This window comes from Peromyscus eremicus, chromosome 8b (assembly GCF_949786415.1).
Source record: "Peromyscus eremicus chromosome 8b, PerEre_H2_v1, whole genome shotgun sequence".
NCBI classification, from domain to species: domain Eukaryota; kingdom Metazoa; phylum Chordata; class Mammalia; order Rodentia; family Cricetidae; genus Peromyscus; species Peromyscus eremicus.
This window is the reverse complement of record NC_081424.1, coordinates 58,729,283-58,743,511: the sequence shown is the minus strand read 5'-3', so window position 1 is coordinate 58,743,511 and position 14,229 is coordinate 58,729,283. Positions and strand designations below refer to the sequence as shown.

At 47.7% G+C, this 14,229-nt stretch overlaps 1 protein-coding gene across 4 annotated transcripts in view; it reads left to right on the top strand.

Annotated features, from left to right (window-relative positions):
* The window catches only part of Pde10a (phosphodiesterase 10A), a 187,792-nt gene that overhangs the window by 136,789 nt on the left and 36,774 nt on the right, over nt 1–14,229 (top strand). For all 4 annotated transcript variants that reach the window (XM_059272855.1, XM_059272858.1, XM_059272857.1 and 1 more), the window contains 5 exons: nt 4,262–4,402; nt 5,924–6,079; nt 8,036–8,086; nt 8,634–8,692; nt 10,474–10,525. In XM_059272855.1, the coding sequence (XP_059128838.1) occupies nt 4,262–4,402; nt 5,924–6,079; nt 8,036–8,086; nt 8,634–8,692; nt 10,474–10,525 (459 nt within the window). The remainder of the gene's footprint in view (nt 1–4,261; nt 4,403–5,923; nt 6,080–8,035; nt 8,087–8,633; nt 8,693–10,473; nt 10,526–14,229) is intronic.

The window sequence follows — 14,229 nt, the reverse complement described above, 5'->3', positions numbered from 1 at the left end:
ATCTAGTGGAGAATAGCACAAAGACCTGGGTTTTTGTCCCTTGGTGTTTTTTAAATTTTTCACCCCCTCCTATTTAATTAAAAATTATCTTTAAAGTTGAGCTAGTTGAGAGTAAAACCAAAAATGTCAACATTAAGATGAAGTTTTATGAATGAAGTGATCTTTGAGTTATGTGTTCCAGAAAATGTCTGGAGTGTGCGTTTGCCACTGAAACAGAATCTGGGTGGTTGATATCAACAGGGCAGATTTCCCTACTTCATTTAAATGGTCTTATGCTTTTCTAAATTGCATTAGTTTATAATTATTACATTAACTATATTTGTCTACTCCCTTGTACATTTCCACTAAATTTATTTCTCCAAATTTGATATATATTTATAATTTTCATGTTTTTCTGCCTTCATTGAATCCAGCTTATTGGTACCAATCTTGTCCAACTTAGATTATTTATCTATATTTATATCCATATCTTCTTTTATCTCAGAAATATTGGCAGGTTCAGGGTGTTGTTCTAACTGAGGAGCTAGCTCTCTGCTCACCCCTCTTACTCCCTGGCATATCCCCATGCTGGTGGCAGTGAGTCCAGTCTCCCTGGAAAACATGGAGGAGGTGGAGGCTTAGAGTTGGGCCTTTCCTTGTGTTTAGACTTCTAACCTCTGAAGCATTCTTGTGCTAATAAAAGTTGTTTATACAAAATTAGTGTAGGGATTAATTTTGGAGAGTTCAACACTAGATAATTACAGAAAATTCAATATTAATATATGTAAGGAGTATTAATAGTATGTAAAATATTGTCTGATGGCATTCATCTATGAAAAAGCTGAAGATAGTATTTTACTATCTTTATCCCCCACTTACCCCCCCCCCCCCACAAGAGAGGATTTCTCTGTGTTCCTGGCTGTCCTGGAACTCATTGTGTAGTAGACCAGGCTGGTCTCACAGAGATCTGCCTGCCTCTGCCTCCCTGAGAGCTGGGATTAAAGGCATTTGCTACCACCGCCCAGCCTGTGAAAGTTCTTTATTGACATTTTTTTGTTTGTAGTAGCAGCTCCCTACTCTTTCATTCACTTTTTAAAAATCGTGAAGATTGTACTGTCCCCAAACAGGTTATTCCATCCATGATTGACCCATAATCAGAAACTTTTGATTAGGTGATATGTGTTGCGTTAAAAAGAAGGATGGGGAGCCGGTGAGGTGCCTCAGAGGGTAAGAACTTTTGCTGCCAAGCCTGAAGTCCTGAGTTCGATGTCCAAGACCCACATACAGGTGGAAGGGGAAAACTCTCTCCCGTGAGTTGTCCAGTGTCCTCCATATACAACTATGGTACATGCCTCAACAGTCACACGCAGGATAAATAAAGAAATGTAAGAAAAATTAAGAAGAAGGTGGTGGCGCACGCCTTTAATCCCAACACTTGGGAGGCAGAGGCAGGTGGATCTCTGTGAGTTCGAGGCCAGCCTGGGCTATAGAATGAGTTCTAGGAAAGGCGTAAAGCTACACAGAGAAACCCTGTCTCAAAAAACAAAACGAACAAACAAACAAAAAAACAAAAAAAAAAAAGAAGAGAAAAAAGAACAGGGCCTCCTTATACAGAGGAGAGAAGTCAGCCATAGGGATGGCTTCTAGTCTTCTGTCCTGAGCCCTTGGCTTTCACATATTGCAGTATTATCATGATTTTAACAGTGGTTTTTATTAGGAACATTTCTGTCTTGTGAGTTTATGAAATCACAAACTTGTTAGCAAAGCCAGGATAACCTCCACTGTAAAGGATTAGTCTTTCATAATTACCCCCAAGGAATTTTCAAATTCTAGCAGACAAACAAGCATTCTGTACCCTTCTCTTTGCAGCAAGCCTCATCTAGGGAATGGCTTTCCGTGGACACAGCTTACCTGAATCTTTTATAGTGTACGCCCACTCTCTTCATGGGATTGCCTGGGAATGCGGGAACATGTGAGGTCTGTGAGTTCAGGACTTTGCCTCCAAGGCATAATTAAGTGTGTGGTTCGGTAGCTAATTGCGAAGCCTCTCAAAAACTGTACATTGTATATCTCAAGAGCTAACGACTACAGCCTGAAACAAAGTAGAAAATGAACGCTTCTTTCTGGAGCTTGCTCTAGACCATTCTTTGTGGTCCACAGCCCGTTCTTTGTCTCATCATGAAGTTACACCCAAGTTCCTCCCCTGCTGCTGTCGTGGATGCGGGAAGGACAGGTGCCTGGAACCTGGCTCCTGACCTAGGTGCTGTCTATTCTGTTTTATCTTCCTGCTAAATATACTGTGTTCTTAATTGTCTTTCCCTTGGAATCATCTCTTCCTCCATCATTCTCTGCTCTTCTGTCTGAAGAGAGTGTGACAACTGGCACATCAATGACCTCCAGAGCCGATGGCAGCCTCCCTCCCACAAGGCCATGTGTCCCAGCATACAGTAGAATTATCCTAAGTTTAAACACAGTGCCACCTCAGGGGTGAACTACATCCCTGGGGATTCTTGGCCAGGGAGGACCCTAAGTCCCCCAAAACAAGACAGTTGGTTGCCACAGTTGCTGGTTCTCCACGAGCAGTGCATGCTGTGACAACCGCAAGACAGATGAATCAAGCAGGCCCTGAGCTGGAAGCTTCCTCCCTGCTGCTGACCCTCCCTAGGCGGGACAGGAAGGCATGCAGGCTGCTGGAGGAGTTCTCAGCGGCCTTCCTCACCTGCTGGGGTCTCTGGCCATGGTGAGGAAGCTGCTGCTGCCGCTTTGCTCCCTGGGCTTGAGGTACCCAGCAAACAGCCTTCTACAGGTTGGCCTTTAGGCCCACAGTCAGGGTTCCCTTCATCTTTGTCAGAGAAGCATCTTTGCAGTGAACAGGGACTCAGAGCTGGTTAAAGTGTTGTGAATACCAGCACTGGGAAGATCCAGGGCTGCATATAATTCACACATGCTAGCAGTTTTTAAAGTCGGTAGCACTGATTTCTAGCCCTTAAAATAAATAGGGTGAGCCGTCATTTACCATCTAATCTGTTTTCATCTCTAAGTGTGCTCTTGTACTTAGGCATATGGGCTTCACCCTTTCAACAGAACTATTGGAATTTCTCTTTCACATGCACTTTATTCATTAACAGATACCTCTGGAGCTCAGGCCTGTTTCTCTGTGCTTGGGAACACCAGACTTGAATGAAGCTTCGGGCTTTATTCTAAAGCTGCCAGAGTTGAGGAAGCTCAGCCCTGGCCCTCTCTTCTCCTCCCCTCTCCTTCCTCCCTCTCCCCTGCGCTCCCCTCCCTCCCTTCCATCTGTCTGTCTGTCTGTCCGTCCTTCTCTCCCTCCCTCCCTTCTTCCTTCCCTTTTGGCTTAACCAAGAAGCTTAAGCGTGAAGGATTCCCTGTCCAGGAGGGTTCTCTGATAGTGGAAAGTGGAGAGCATGGAAAGCAGGAACAGTGGCTAAATTAGGAGTGTATCTCGATCTCGGGTTAGTGCTGCCTCCATGAGTGCGGGGCTGACCACAACTCAGTAGGTTACATGGGTCAGCTGGCATGGGCTGCTTTATCTATAAGGTGAAAGTAAAGCATAAATAGAATTTCCCCGAACCTCCTGAATAGTTCAGAATGGGTGGATAATCATGATACAACTTTGCTAATTAGAAAATAATTTCAACATTTTATTAAGTGGAAAGTAATTTAAAATATGGCTAGATTTTGTCAAAATGATTGATCCTAATATTTTTGGGAGTAGATTTAAAAAAAAAATCAGAAATCTTTGCCCAGAGTCACTAAATGAGAGGCAATCACTAAGACTAGCCATGGCTTTGCAGTGAGGAAGGCGCCTTCTCAATTCATGGCACCCCAAAATGTGCAGTTCCAGCTGAAGCAGTTTGAGTGCCAGGGTCTTAAAGCAGTGGTCTGAGACATTGCACTCAGCCCTGGGCTTGTCATTGGTTGGTTGGCATGACAGAGTCTAGGGTCCAGTTGCAAGATGCCATCTTTTTTTCCTATCATGTCTCATTCCGAAGAGGAGGCTACCTTGAGAGTTTCTGTGCCTGTATGTTTGTGAATTCTGATTTCAAACGTGCATTCTGTATGAAGCAGGAACAGGAGACTTCACTTTAGGCTCCCTGTCTGCTCCCCGTGAAGTCTTGCATCATCCGTTGTTTTTTCCTGTGATTGACTCCCAGACTTACTGGGCCTAGTTAGGTAATGTTCTACCACTGCTCTTGAGTCTTGTGGATATTGGACAAAGGCAGAGGAGATCATCTAAAATGTTGTCTTTTCTTCTTCCTAGAGTCTCTGTGTGTTCACACCTCCCGGAATAAAGGAAGGTCAACCCCGGCTTATCCCTGCAGGACCCATCACCCAGGGCACCACCATCTCTGCTTATGTGGCCAAGTCTAGGAAAACGCTGCTTGTGGAGGACATCCTTGGGGTAGGGCACTTTGACCCTCATGGTCTGATGATTTAATTAAGAAAGATGATATGTAATTTTGATCTTATCATTTAATTTGTCTTAAAATTAACTATAAAAGCATTAAAAGAAGATACAGATCAATAAATGAATTTGCTTATAGTTGAACTTATTATATTTAGAAAATTACACCTGTTGTGCTCCCTGTGAGACAGAGCCCTTATTTCAACACATGCCACCACGGGTAAACAGAAAAAGAAGTCTATATCCACGCGAAATAGACAGTGCCTGCTTGGTAATTCCCATTAACACTGCTGCAGGACTGATTGCCCCGTCTGAAGGGTGTCCTGCAGTGGCCAGAGGCCGATTCTCAGGAGTCTAAGAATGGCCATTCTGTTGAGGTGGGCCTGTAGGCTTCTGGGTAAGAAGCCAGAAGTCAGCTGGCCATGAGTTAGCTGTGGCTGCTCTCCAGCCACCTACCTCAGCTTTGCCGGCGTCTCTCACTCCCCACCCGTGAGGCCAGCATGGCGGAGTCTGACGATGACCTGTCAGAGGAGGAATGAGAGCCTTAAAACCACTGCTGACACCTCATTCCCTGCCTTCCCATTGGCCAGAACAGCAATCATGTGAGCAGGCCTGAGCCCAGCCTGAGCCTCCTTGGTGCCAGAGGGTACCAGCGAAGATGCGGCAGCCAAGAGAGATGACAGACAGATCCTTGGTGCAGTCTCTCAAGTGTGTGCAGGCACGATGTATGACTGTCACCGCAGGGGGCGTGGGCTCCACAGGTGACAGATACAAGCAGTAACACAGGCGGGGGGAGTTTGTTCTGTGAAACTGCTGAACTGCAGACGTGGAACCTGGCTTCTAATTTTTTATTTCTGCCCGTGATTTAATCTAGAACACATTAACTGTTGCTTTATTGAATTGAAAAGAAAGAGAGGGTCTGAAGTGGGGTGGGGGAAAGAGGCAAAGAGTAGGTGCTCTGTGGATTCCCATTTGGAAATGTTCTCTCCCGAATGCAGGCTTTCCAAGGCTAAAAGCCACATGAACATTTTCGCATTGCTCTTGATTCAGGGAGGGTTTCCTGTGTCCTGTTAGCTTCCGGCAGATGGTAGAAACAGAGTGCATAGGATCGCCAGCCTGATAGTAATCCTTCCCATTTCATTGTCCTGGCTTGCAGAGATTTTAGCTAAGACAGAAAATGATTAAAGTCGAGTCCATTTTCATTGTAACGATAATTGGTAAGGATGGCTTGAACGCATAATTTGGGCTCCTGAAGTTCAACTCAGCTGCAGTAGTTAGCATGACCTTAAAAACAGAAGAGAAGGCGGGTTTGTGTACACCTCTCTTCACGCGGTGTTTGCCTCCTGTGCTGCGTAGCCTGGGGTGGTTCTGGCAGAGAAGGCGAGGGAACGGGTGCCAGACTGGCAGGTAACCTTTCTTACTATCACGCGCAACCGACATCCGTTGTTCACTTGTAAGGTGTGTACGCACAAAGCTAAGATGCCGAAGTTCGAGTCTTCCCTTGTTTGATGTTTTCAGGACGAACGATTTCCGAGAGGCACTGGCCTGGAATCAGGAACTCGAATCCAGTCTGTTCTCTGCTTGCCCATCGTCACTGCCATTGGAGACTTGATTGGCATTCTTGAACTGTACAGGCACTGGGGCAAAGAAGCCTTCTGTCTGAGTCATCAGGAGGTGAGGCTCAAAAGCTGCTCGCCGGGGGCTGGAGAGAGGGCCCAGGGCTTACGAGCACTTGCTGTTCTCACAGAGGACCCAAGTTCAGTTCCCACCACCCACACGGTAGCTCACAACCACCTGTAACTCCAGTGCCGGGGCTCTGACACCCACCCTCTTCTGGTAGGCACACATGTGATACGTGGACAAAACCCCCGTACATGTGAGTTAAAATAAGTATTTAAAAAAGTGTCTTTTAAAAATGCATTTTTAAAAACATTACCAAAAAACATGCCTTTTGGCAACCTGCCCTCATTGGCACCCACCAGCGTTAAGAGAATACATGAATGAATAGTGAAGTCATTATTTGCCTGACCATATTTGGCTGTGAAGAGTAGTGTGTTCTTAAAAACTTGTTTTCTTGAGTAGCTGTTATTAGAGGAGACTGGCTAAATTAGAAATACACTCTTTTTTTTTTTTTCCTGTATAAAAATACCTTAACAAAAAAAATGTGCTTTGGTGCATATGAAGCCAAGTGCAGGATGGCATCCTGGTTGTCTTGTGTCTTTCTAAATGTGCCTCTTCCCCAGCTGTGTGCACGCTCCATGCTCTAGTTGGAGTTGAATCTCCAGCTCCCGCCAAGCCCCGGCAGTCCGACAGCCCACTTGTAAAATAAACACACAGACGCTTATATTATTTAAACTGTTTGGCCTAGTGGCTCAGGCTTCTTGTTAACTGTTCTTACATCTTAAATTAACCCATTTCTATAATCTATACCTTGCCATGTGGCTCATGGCTTACCAGCATCTTCACATGCTACTTGTCATGGCGGCCGCTGGCAGTGTCTCTCTGCCTCAGCCTTCCACTTCCCCCAATTCTCTTCTCTTTGTCCCGCGGATACTTCCTGCCTGGCTACTGGCCAATCAGTGTTTTATTTATTAACCAATCAGAGCAACACATTTGCCATACAGAACATCCCATAGCAACTCATTCACACTGAACACACCGTATCACCACCATGTGCCTCTCCCATGGTGGATGGACTGCAGTGGTCTGGGTCCGCCCGCTTCCTGAATGACCTCCCTCTTGTTTCCTGGGCTGTCCCTCACTCCTTCCATACCTCATCTCCCCGCACCCCATGAAGAAGCCTTGTCTTCCTGTGGCCTGGAGTGCAGGCCCTGTCACCTCATACCACCTGCCCCAGGTGTGTCCTGAATCTGTGTCCCTCCTTCTGTCCTGCTGTGTGGTCCTTCCTTCTGTCCTATGTGGTCCCATGGAACCCATCACTGTTCTTCCAACTACACAGGACACTTCCGTCCCATCCAGCCTTGATCTTACTTCCTCCTTTGTCTCTAGCACCGAGAGCTAGCACCTAGTGCCCAGGAAGGACTTGCCAAGTGGGAAACAATAACAGAACTAGACTATGGACTGAGGTGTGTTGGGGGGGCTCTGTGGACAATGTGAGGATCTAAGTGGGTTCCCTGGCACCCATTTAAAAAGCCAGGTGTGGCAATGTGTGTGTCTGCAGTCAGTCCTGGAGACCAGAGACAGGTGGGTCCCTGGGACTCCGTCCTGCCAGTACAGCCTAATTGCTGCACTCTAGGGCAGTGAGATCTTGCCTCAAAGGAGGTAGACGTTTCTGGGATTTTTCTCTGGTCTTCACACATGTGTGTACATTTGCACACACATGACACACACAGGAATAAAAAGTAAAAACATAATTGGAATATAAGCTTCAGTCTTTGAATGCACAGAGTATACACAATGGTATCTTTCCCTCTTAGGGATCCCACACCAGCTTAAAGAGGCAATTAGCGGCATTTCAATCACATTTTTGTCAAACTAAAAAATGCTACTTCATATTAAAACAAGATAACTTAGACTAGTGAGATGGCCCAGCAAGTAAAATGGCTCGCTGTGCAAACCTGACGTCCTGAGATCAAGTTTGTCTGATATACGCAAATGTGTGTTTTGTAGGTTGCAACGGCCAATCTTGCTTGGGCTTCCGTAGCAATACACCAGGTGCAGGTAAGTCTGGGGCGCTCTCACTGGGACATCCCAATGCAGCAGTAGTGGGGGCTAGAGTCGAGGCCAGCACGTGAGCTCAGGTCTTGTTTGGGATGTAATATTTTATATCTGAACAATTCATCTACGCAATCCCTTATAATTCATTTGTAAACCGTCTCAAATCTCTTGGTGCAAGTACACACGCGTCGGTTTTTTTGCGTGATGAGAAGAAAAGTGTCATTGCAGGTTGATGGCATGAGTAGCAGGGTCTCCTCGGGCCACCAAGCGTGTTGGGTACATGCCAGGTGACAGATCTGGAAGTGGAAGTAGGTGTGTAACTCCTTCAGGGTGGAAAGTGTGTCTGCGCACTGCTCTCAGCTTCTCTGCCTCAGCTAGGGAGTGTCTGTCTCAGGTGGTGGAGCTGCGCAGCGACCAAGTGAGATCGTAGACACTCGGAACCGTGTTTAGCATGTGGCACTTTTCAAGAAGTAGGGCTGACAGCACTCTGGGTTTTGTTCCTAAGCCGGCAGAGCTCCCGGGTGACTAATCACTCTTGTATGTGTGGCAGGTGTGCAGAGGTCTCGCCAAACAGACCGAACTGAATGACTTCCTGCTGGACGTTTCAAAGTAAGTGTTCACCTGGGCTTCTTCTCCTGGCCTCAGGGATAGTGGTGAAAAGTGCAGCTCTCTACAGTGGCACGCCTCCATCCGCTGCATGGGCATGCAGACATTCTGGGAAGAGACATTCGTCACTTTGTGGGTTACAGAATTGAGTCTTTTGTCCATGGTCAGCTTGTATGTTAGAAACGACAGATGTATGTGTGAGGCTCTTAACCTGACATTTGTTTTTGTAAATAGAAGATGCTGCCACCAATCTCTTTAGCTTTTCCAAGATGTGTGCTCTGACATTTTCTAACAATGTCACTTTACACAAAACTATTAATAATGCCATTGCATTTCTGTGTGCAGTGTCTCAGTTGTGATTTTGAAAAAAACACTCCATTTCTCTGAAGCTTGACCTAGATCTCCTCCCCGGGTTGGTAGTAAAACTGTTACAGATATCTATGAAATTCCAAGTTTGTGTTGGCTTTGCGTGCTGCAGGGGGGACCCTCTGTCAACACAACCCACCTCATTAATAGCAAAGCCTTGAAGCCCAGGATAAGGTCACCTGGGTCATGTCCTCCTACCAGTTCAGTAAATTGGGGAGGCACCTACTTGTCCCTGGCTCCAGCGGGCACTGTGACAGGCACTGGCTTCTGCTGTCCCTGTTGGTGCTTCCTAATTCCTTACCATAACGAGCCGGAACCCTGATGAATGCTCAGGCTGGAGCTGCTCTCTCACTCTGCGGCTGCTCTCTGGAATCTGAAATTAGAGACATGTCACTCTATAGTGATTTCTTAGTCAACTCTATTTTCAAACAGTTAAGCCCTGTCAGACGTGATGGGGACCGTGATGATGTTAGCTTCAGAGCACACAGAAAGTGACGCTGGGCTTCTCTGTGGTAAACACATTTGCGTAATTTGGAAGTGTTCCAGAGTCAGCTAAAAGCCCATGTGACACTTTATGACTTCCTGCTTCCTGCCTTCTGCTCACTTGGGAAGCACACTTATCCCATGCTAGCTTCTCCTCTGCATGAGCGCACAGTGCAGTGAAGTCTGCTGTCTTACGGCTCTCATGCTAAGGAGAGCTTCCTGTATCACTATAGCATGGTATCACCATACACCACACACACCACGTCTGTTTCAGAGCATGGCTGAAACCTCACAGAGCCAGCAAAACCCACAGTGAGTAGTTTTTGATATGCTCTGTGATGGCCGGCCATTGACTCACCTTTGGAGGTTACATCCTAGTAGATGTCGCATGGTCTCTACAACACATTCCTGCCATGGAACGTGTGTTTTACTTTAATTAAATAAAGTAATGAAAGGTCACTGGGTCCTGACCGCTTGCATTATGGGGTTTCTTTTCAGGCCAATTCTTTTGATTTCTCAGTACCCTTTAACTTCTAACCTCTCCATTATTTTTTCAGTGATCATGTGTATTATAATTGTGTTGGTGGATATAATAAACTTAAAGAGTGTTTACTTGAGACCATTCATGAGAATGGTGACCTGAATCCAGCCCTACCTAGTTTTCATTCCAGCCCCTCTCCCACCTCTCAATTGAGCAATGATGTCATTACCAGATGATTCCACTGAGATTAGTCTGTACTAAGGCAACGATCAGGCTTCATTGAGTTTTAAAAAAATAACATTTATTGCTTCTGTAAGCAGACAAAAATCAAATGAGATGTATATTCATTTATTTAAATGTGGAACCCATTAAGTATGTTCAGAGTTTGACTTGCACCGTGATATCAAGTAGGTTCCTCACGGATTCATGTGTGTTTGTTTGTTTGTTTTTCCAGGACATACTTCGATAACATAGTTGCCATAGACTCTCTACTTGAACACATCATGGTAAGTGTTTCTGGTTTGGACTGTGACTTTCTTTAAACCCTTACGTTCTTGGTCTTCACTCATGGTGTGACACTTTGTGTGTGTTAGACGAACACGCTCTGTTAATTGTGGTGAGCTACGGCGGGCGGCACTATAAGATCCTCCATCTTTCTTCACCTTTGTTGAAATCTTGGGGACAAAGCTGATTCGCACAGCTTTGTTTAAAGGTCTGCACTTGGGGAACGCTTGTCTTCACTTCCTAGTCTCCAAGGCGCTTTCTGTATTGGGGAGCCCTCTACTTGAATTAAGTCTCAGCGTCCCTCTCCTGGAAGTGGGTGCTTTGAGAAACGTTCTCGGGTGATTCCAGTGGCTGCATGGTCTGTGTCCTGAGGTTCTTGTCTCAGCCCTTCCTCCACCCCTGACTCTCAATTCAGCCTCTTCAGCACTGGTCGTGCTCAGTGTTTTTCTCTGAGTTTTTCTAGATGTGTTCCCCCACCCCCACCTCCAACCCCACCCCACACCTACCCCCAGTGCCTGCTCGGTTGGTCCTCTGTTGACAGCTGTAGATGTAACCAACCGTCTTATTAAATAAGAAACACAGAACCAATGCAAAGAAGAAAGCCAAGAAGTCAGAGCTAAGAGCTAAAACCTTCCTCCTGCGGTGGTCCTACCTCTCCGAACCAGAGCTACTTCCTGTGTTAAAGTCTTTATATAGAGTTTCTGTTCTGCCTTTTCATTGGTTGTAAACCCAACCACATGACTGCCTCGTCATGGCCTGTCTGTATAGACCTCCAGGTTTTCTATGATTAGTATTAAAATTAAAGGCATGTGTATCCAATAATGGCTGTATCCCTGAACACACAGAGACTTACCTAGCTCTGCCTACCAAGTGCTGGGATTACAAGTGTACGCCACCACTGCCCTGCTTTCCTATGGCTTGGTAATAGCTCTGACCCCCGGGCAACTTTATTTATTAACATACAAATAACATTTTAATACAAATAAAATATCACCATAGACAGCACTTTCCACTGTTTCTTTTTGGTGGCTGACTCTTATTTCTGTGTTCGGTTCTTTCCCAGAATCTGCTTCATTATCGAGTTTTCCTCCACGTCGCTCACCTTTTACCCACTTTGTGAGCGACGTTGTCCAGCTCCTGAGTCACATCCCTTCATTCACTTGCTTATTGGAGCCCTACATCTGATCATTGATCATTTTGGGAGGCAGATCCTAAACAATTTCCTTAGTGTTTCAGCCCCCCCCCCCCCACATTGTCCTCAGCCTGCACACTGGGGAGCTGGGAGCCTGTGGAGCTATTGTGGTGGCCGGTCTGCTCATTTTTGTGTTTCTTTATGCGTTCCCCACCCAACCCATCAGTTGGGATGGGTGTTCCTCCAGGCCTTACTTCCCCACTGTTTTCTGTTTATTTTATGTGAGTCTCCCTGGTGTCTTGTCTTCACTTGGGTGTATGTAACCACGACTGTTTAGGGGGAGGCTGACTGAAGTGACAGGAAGTGACCCCACCTTGACAGAGCATTGGGTGACAACACACAGTGAAGGACTCGTGTGCTTTGGAGGCAGAAGAGTTGGGAGGCTGTGGGCAGAAATGTAGTCGATGACATTTCAGAGTGAAGGATATTCACAGTTACAAAGTAGAAAGAGAATGGTCTGGGAAAGGAGGAGGAGGGAAGGGCTGGGAAAGGAGGAGGGGGGAAGGGCTGGGAAAGGAGGAGGGGGGAAGGGCTGGGAAAGGAGGAGGGGGGAAGGGCTGGGAAAGGAGGAGGGGGGGAAGGGCTGGGAAAGGAGGAGAGGGGGAAGGGCTGGGAAAGGAGGAGGGGGGAAGGGCTGGGAAAGGAGGAGGGGGAAGGGCTGGGAAAGGAGGAGGGGGGAAGGGCTGGGAAAGGAGGAGGGGGAAGGGCTGGGAAAGGAGGAGGGGGGAAGGGCTGGGAAAGGAGGAGGGGGGGAAGGGCTGGGAAAGGAGGAGAGGGAAGGGCTGGGAAAGGAGGAGGGGGGAAGGGCTGGGAAAGGAGGAGGGGGGAAGGGCTGGGAAAGGAGGAGGGGGAAGGGCTGGGAAAGGAGGAGGGGGGAAAGGCTGGGAAAGGAGGAGGGGGGAAGGGCTGGGAAAGGAGGAGGGGGAAGGGCTGGGAAAGGAGGAGGGGGGAAGGGCTGGGAAAGGAGGAGGGGGGAAGGGCTGGGAAAGGAGGAGGGGGGAAGGGCTGGGAAAGGAGGAGGGAGAAGGGCTGGGAAAGGAGGAGGGGGGAAGGGCTGGGAAAGGAGGAGGGGGGGAAGGGCTGGGAAAGGAGGAGAGGGAAGGGCTGGGAAAGGAGGAGGGGGGAAGGGCTGGGAAAGGAGGAGGGGGGAAGGGCTGGGAAAGGAGGAGGGGGAAGGGCTGGGAAAGGAGGAGGGGGGAAAGGCTGAGAAAGGAGGAGGGGGGAAGGGCTGGGAAAGGAGGAGGAGGGAAGGGCTGGGAAAGGAGGAGGGGGAAGGGCTGGGAAAGGAGGAGGGGGGAAAGGCTGAGAAAGGAGGAGGGGGGAAGGGCTGGGAAAGGAGGAGGGGGAAGGGCTGGGAAAGGAGGAGAGGGAAGGGCTGGGAAAGGAGGAGGGGGTGACTATGAATGAGAGGGGAGGTACATAGACAGGATTAGAAGTCATAGGAAACATTAGGACGGGTAGGAGGGAGAAGACGTTTATAAAAGGCTACTTGGACACAAGCTAGAAGATGACTGCAACCAACAAATGTAAAAATGAGAATAAAAATTAAGAAATAAAAACGAGGGGCTGGTGAGGTGGCTCAGTAGTTAGGAGCACCTGCTGCGGTTCTCAGCACCCATGCCTGGTGGCCCACACCCACGGGGATCCAACATGCTTCTGGCCTCAGTGGTTGCCCACATACCTCTGCACGTACTAACACACACAGATTCTAACAAAGGAAGTAAGTGAGATAGGAACAATCTGGTCTGTATTTCTTCTCAGTTGGGATAACCGTAGTGGCACACCTGCCTTGGTGGTTTGGGGAGCTAGCTCTGTAGGTGGAGAGAGGGCTGTAGGTGTCAATAATTCAAACAAGCGGAAACACGTTGGCTGGTCGGGCTCCCTCCCAAGAGCAGCGTCTGTTTTGGACTCAGCCTGTGTGTGCTGTGCAATGCTTTTCCAGCTGAGACCCCTGCCTGCCAGTGTCCTGGAATCCTGCTCCCCACAGGTCCTTTCTCACCTTTGGAGCCTCAGGTAGAGAAAGCTGGGAGGCAAGGCGGGGCTAGAAACTCTGGTGCTCCTGAGCTCGGAATGGGAATGCCGTCTCCTTGTGCAGGCGCTGCCAGTGCCTGCGTTATATATCCATTGTTTAGTCAGGGTCTCACTGTGTAGCCCTGGCTGCCCCAGAAATCAGAACTCCGTTTGCTTCTGCCTTCAGAAGGCTGGGATCAAAGGCATCGGCCTCCATGCCTGGAGTATTTCACATTCTTTCCTGTCACTGTTCATAGATGTCAACCAGGCTGAGTGGGCAGCGCTGGCCATAGTGCTGACTGAGACAGCCCAAGACACCAGGAGCATCCCGAGAAGCTCCTGGAAAGAGCTCAGAAAGCTTGAGTATTCTCAGGAAGGGAGGCCAGTAGCTGGCCAGCAGCTGAAGGACTGTGCTCTAGTATTTCAACACCAGCACGAGCATGGGCACCCATGAACTGTTTTTTTTTTTTTGTGCCCTGTCTGCGGGGATCAACACATAGACGA